Consider the following 6,000-nt stretch of genomic DNA (forward strand, 5'->3'; position numbering starts at 1 on the left):
ACTCGGAGTAAGGAGTAATAAGGAATACTCACACTCACTAGAGCTTTAGACACAAGGGAGTTCGCTAAAACATATTGTGCCTATTTTAGTCTTTATATTGAATTGTTTTCCTCTCCTTCATAATCTTGGTTAGAAACCTCTAATATTATCAATATTCTCTCTAAATTTCTCTCTCGACTCTCATGAGTTTTCACACTCCTCCACCTCATAATTTCTTGTCGACGAATCGATAGATCAATGATTAGGTGCAGCAAGATTGTACTAGACTTATACATCCCATATTTCTAATATAGTAAACAAATAAAAATAATCTAATTTTCAAAATAAATAAAAATCTGTCACATAGAAAATTTTTATTGGTGTGCAGTCTAGACTGTATAAAGATGAGTTGGACTCAAGTTTTTGTTCGAATAGATAATACCTAGCATGTTTCATCAGACACATCAACCATACCTCGAACTCTTAGTACTTCTTAACTAACGAAAATATATACTGATGGGGTGTTTAGGGTGAGGAGACGAGTTGAGATGAATTAAGATGAGTTTATGATATTGGTGTTTGGGGGACCAACTTCGTTTGCCATCGATATTTTATACCCATGTCTACTAATTTGGTGACGGTACACTCAACCTTATCACCATGCTGATGCCTCTATTGCTATTCCAGCCATAGCCAACTCTAACTACCACCGCTCACCGACTACTTGTAATGATCACCTCAGCCAAATTTCAGCCACCACCTCCACTTACTCTGATGACCATTATTTTAAATTATTAGTTCATATTATTTTATAGTCGTCTTTATAGTAATTTTATATTAATAAGAACATTTTCAGCATATCACAAACCAAACAAACTAGTAAATAAAAACACTTTTGTGAAAGAGTTATTAAACACATGATTATTTTTATTTTAAACATTTTTTTATCAAAAGTGTTTCAATGACAATAATTTTTTGAAAATCTTTTTTCTAAATTAATCCAAACATAAACTTGTATCATGACAAGAAAAAAAAAATATGAACTAGAGTTTGGGAGGCGAAAGAAAGTTGTTAAACATATCTATCAAATGGAGGATTTGGATGGACGTTCATGTAAATTTTTTTCTATAAATGGACTTGGCCATTTATTGGACCATACCATATATATTTTTTTATATCATATAATTGGACAGGAGAATGTGGCCATTTGTTACATATTTTTGTGCTAGCCATATGTAACATGACTATTAATAAGGTCATTATAGTACAATTGCATTTTAAGATTATCCAGTCATAATATAAATCTAAATTTATTATTTTAATGAATCAAATATAACTTTGTCCAACTTAATTGGGAATGTCACATGCACAAAATTGTAAAATGATTGTTTAATTTTTTTTTTTTTTTTTTTAATTGCATGATCCAAAAATAAATCATACTCCATTTCCCATAACTCCCAAACAATACATGTGTACTAAAAAACAATAAAACAAAATGCAATCCATAGTTTATTTTAAAAAAATATTTGGTATTATTGAATAAAAAAAGTTTTCAAACGAAAATAATTCTCATAAAAACATATTATTGATATATATATATATATAAACTGCATTAGATGCTCTTGACATATGAACTCAACTCAACACCCCAAACATAGATATATGAACTCAGATAAAACAACTCAACACCCCAAACACAGGTTTATGAGCCCCACAGACACATGAACTCCCTAGACATATGAATTCCAGACATCATATCTCAACTCAGCACTCCAAACAACCCCTAAAAGAAAACTATAAAAATGAATACTATATTACAATGTAATATGATACATTCTACTTAAGGTTCTAATAGTGTTAGATTAATGTCATCATACACGTGTTAGAATGAAGATTTCATGGATAATGTATATTATTTAAAAAAAAAAAAAAAGGTACGAGGAAGAAGGAATTAGTAGATGTATGTACTAGAATATCTCAATTAGGTTAACACATTAGTAGTATCCTCATCATATCTCAAGATCCAGAGTGATGCATTACTAATATAGGAATATACAAGAAGGTTCATAAGAGCTAGAGAATAGCTCAAAAGGTGAAAATACAACTAATGAAGAGGCTATAGAAAAGTCTTCCAATTTAAAGCAATTATAAAGGCATCATAATTACAAAATATTTTTGATTTTGTGCTCCATAATTGAGCATTTGTGATTATATCCTTCCATAACAATTTATGTTGGAATAAATGGTATGTGATCATTCATGTAGAGTTGCATTATTTCATGAATGAACATGTCTTTTCGTAACTAACCAACATGAAGAAGAGACGTGACTATTTAGATGGTCACGAGTAATCTATAGATATACCTCTTCTTCAAATTGCATTATTGAACCAAAATTTGTATGCACTTTTCTTTCGTAAAACCTTACTCCTTTTTATTAATTTGTCGAGGTTCGGTTTATTTCCATAAAATATAGTTTGTTGGATATAAGAAAGATAATATACTCTATACTGGAAGATAATTACTCATAAAAGTCAGATACTAGAATGATAAATTATTATTCTCTCTGATATACAATGATTATATAGTTTCTAATTTTTGGTGATATTGTTTATATAACAATTTTATAGAATGTATATGGCTATCACATAATAAGCATTAACATTGAATATGGATTGAAAAATTTGCAGGCCTCCTAATAATCGTTAAATATAAAATTGAGGTACTTTCTCGTTTATATATACACGGTAAAAATTTGTTAGCTAAGTCACATAGTGGTGGCCAGTGTCATCAGTTAATTTCATGTTGGTTTACCACATAATTTTTAGTCACAAACAAATTAGTAATATCTTAACTCAAAAGTGTGAAATTTTAAGTCAAAGTGAATTTAGTTCCACAATTATTATCATGATCTATCTTCTATAGAAATTAAAGGTCTGATCCCTCGTCCCAACAATTGATGTACTAAAAATAATAATAATACCTTAAATTACTATTATTATTAAAAAAAATTATCATTATTATTTTCATTATTAAGAAAAATTAGGTGTGTATCCAAACACCACCTATTTTTATGTATTCCATTAAATTTTCCAATCATATTATGTGGAAAATTCTTCTTAATTATTTTTTAAAATATTTTAATTCTTTTCTAACGTGAGTGAATAAAGGGAGGCATAAAAGTGATTTTTATCATGACATGTTACCAAGTATTACCTTTTATAAAAATAATTTCATAAAAAAGCATCAACTAAAGGAATTACAATTTAATACATAATAAACCGAGAAATATACACTTTCAGAGCTACTTCAACATAAAATAATAATAATAATTATTATAATAATTATAATAATAAACAAATAAATGAATTTGAACAAAACAATTGGACCCTTTCTTTTTGAAGAAACAGCAAAAGGTGTTATTTTGCTGCAGATTAATATATCAGATGATTAAAACTAAATCATCTCCCAAATCTCAATTAACAAAGCTGCAATGGCGTCTAATCTCACCCTGTGAACCTGTCAGAACATCAATGGAGCCCATTTTAACCATTGCCTTTCCAAATTTAGCAGCCCATTGATGGCCATACTTAGCATTATTCAACACCATTTTTGAAGTGGAAGAGCTACTCAACAATGTTTGGTCGGAGCTCAGCAGTCCACGGTGGTTCTTCAACTCAATATAATACCAATTATCCAAACGATTCGGGGAGAAGAACTCGAGCGCCACCGTCGGTTGTTCGCTTCCACCGCCATTATTGCCACCCGGTGGTGGGCATTTGGTTTTCAAGTACGCAGCATATGAAGGGTCCATGGAAGGGTCTTGTGGATGAGTTGTGTTGAAGTTATAAAGCCTCTTGGAAAAGGTAGGGCAATGAGCTATTCCAATGGAGTGCGCACCAGAAAGTGTCACCATCTCTGCTGACGACAACCCTCGCTTGGCGAAGCTCTCGATCAGCTCCTCGGCGTTGAAAGAGGGACCAGGAAGACTTCCAGCTTCTTCCTTTATTGATATGCGACCATCACGACGACCGGCTGGTACTACATAGTTGATACCTCCAACTCTATATGCACTGTCACGGGCAGCGAAAGCAAGAATGTCGGCGCAAGACACGGTATTGGGACAAATAGCCTCAATTTTGGCCTTGGCTTCGTCGATAACCTCGAAACCTCGTAAGCTTGGGGAGTTTGCTCTATGTTCTCTCTCTGCTAGGTTGTTGGGTGTGGACTTTAGCAACACGGAGCCATCACAACCCTAAAATCACATTAAAAAATTAAATGTTAATTTAATACTAATGAGAGAGGAAATGTAGTATTAAAGGGGTTGAAGTATGAAATTTCTCTTTGAAGTACGTTAAATTATATAATATTAATTAAATGATATTAACTTGAAGTTCCATGAATTGTATTAAAATGGCTTTAAAAGATAAACAGAATAAAAGCAGAGGAAAGATGGAAACTTACTCTAACAAAACAGTCATGGAAGTGCATTCTAATGAGACCCGCAGCGATGCCGGGGTTTTGGGAGATGGCTTGGTTTACAGCATTCTTGATGATGGCCTCAGCATCAGGACAAGATGATTCATAGAACCCCATTTTTAGGGTTGTAGAAGCCAAAGTGGAGTGAAAGAGGAAGAAGATGATGATGCAACAGCAGAGCTTTGAGAAAAGTTTCAACTTTTGAGAACAAGATGCCATTAAAATTATAAATTTGAACACTTTTGTAAGAAATAATAATGCTTTGAAGGATTGAAAAATGAGGAACTAAAGAACTTTTTATTCCTTTTTTTTGAGTTTTTGGATTAATATGAAGAGATGATTATGGTTATGGTATTTATAGAGCCAGAGGGTTTAATTATTTCTCAAGTAAAACGAAACCGTGTGTGTTGAAAGCTGTCAATGTATGAAGTTTTCTAAAGTTTGATCTGTTCTCTCATCATATATTTAAACAATATGGAGGTTAATTATTAATTATTTGACTAGAGGAAAAAACAAAACCCCTAATGGGATATTTTTTAAAAAAATTAATTTTTTCTTTGTAGTAGGTATATATTGAGGGAGAATATCATATATCTACATGTAGAGTATGACATTTTCCAACCTCTTTTTCAATGGGATGGTTTGAATTACAAGTTTGAAAAAAAAAAAAAAAAAAACAATAATGACAACTTTTGGTTAAATTCGATATCTTAACATAAATTCTTGGGTTTATCCTTTTTTGGATTGGAATTGTAAGAAATTTAATATTTGTTATGAAGTTTAAAAAAAATAATTATTGTAGTCATTATTATATTATTATACTGCTTTTAAATATATACTTAGTCCTCCTAGTTGGAGAGTCTAGAGATTTTGTAGGCTCTATTCTTAGGCTTTAGTGTAGTATTTATACTTTTGTACACTCCTTGTAAAGATCAACTTGTGATAAATACATAGTTTAACATGGTATCAGAGCTCTTTCTTCCATAACTTCTCCTTGATTCAAATTTGTTCGGCTTCAAATTTTTCGGTAGATGTCTCCTTAGATCTGGCGAGTTAGCTCGCTTCCATGCGCTTCCAAATCTAGATCCAGTCAAGACTGCTGCCTACGCAACCCGAGTTTGACGCTTCTCTTTTTTGCCAGTCCAGTCAAGCTTTGACGTGAGTTCACTTGCCAGTTCGGTCAAGCTTCAACGCTCCTCTATTCCACAAGTCCGACTAAGCTTCGACGCTCCTCTGTTCCAGATCCGGTCAAAACTGCTCGCCTTCGCCAGTCCTCTATTCTGCCAGGCATTCCAGTCAAGCCTTTAAGCTCCAAATTTCATATCCGGTCAAATCTTCTAGATCTGATGTGCTTTAAGATCTGACACAAGCTTGGCCGATCCGCTTAAGTAGAGCTGAGCCGATCCGATCAAGCCGAACTGATCCTGTTAAGTAGAGCCGAGCCGATCCTATTAAGCCGAGCCAAGTCAAGCTGATCTGTCAAGCCGAGCCGAGCCTACTGGGTATAAGTTTGCTGATTGGTATAAGTTTGTTGATCCTCATT

General features: G+C 32.8%; 1 protein-coding gene across 1 annotated transcript; it reads right to left on the reverse strand.

The window, feature by feature from the left end:
- Positions 1 to 3,286: 3,286 nt before the first annotated feature.
- Positions 3,287 to 4,787, reverse strand: LOC150030108 (peroxidase 5-like). Its single transcript, XM_090310057.1, has 2 exons — positions 4,443 to 4,787; positions 3,287 to 4,233 (listed from the first exon to the last, which is right to left on the reverse strand). Exons 1-2 carry the CDS (start codon positions 4,674 to 4,676, stop codon positions 3,454 to 3,456), a joined length of 1,014 nt encoding a protein of 337 aa, XP_090166183.1. The 5' UTR covers positions 4,677 to 4,787; the 3' UTR covers positions 3,287 to 3,453.
- Positions 4,788 to 6,000: the final 1,213 nt, after the last annotated feature.

This window comes from Benincasa hispida, unplaced genomic scaffold, assembly GCF_027475165.1.
Source record: "Benincasa hispida cultivar pf3 unplaced genomic scaffold, pf3_genome.v1.1 HicScf565, whole genome shotgun sequence".
Taxonomy (NCBI): Eukaryota; Viridiplantae; Streptophyta; class Magnoliopsida; order Cucurbitales; family Cucurbitaceae; genus Benincasa; species Benincasa hispida.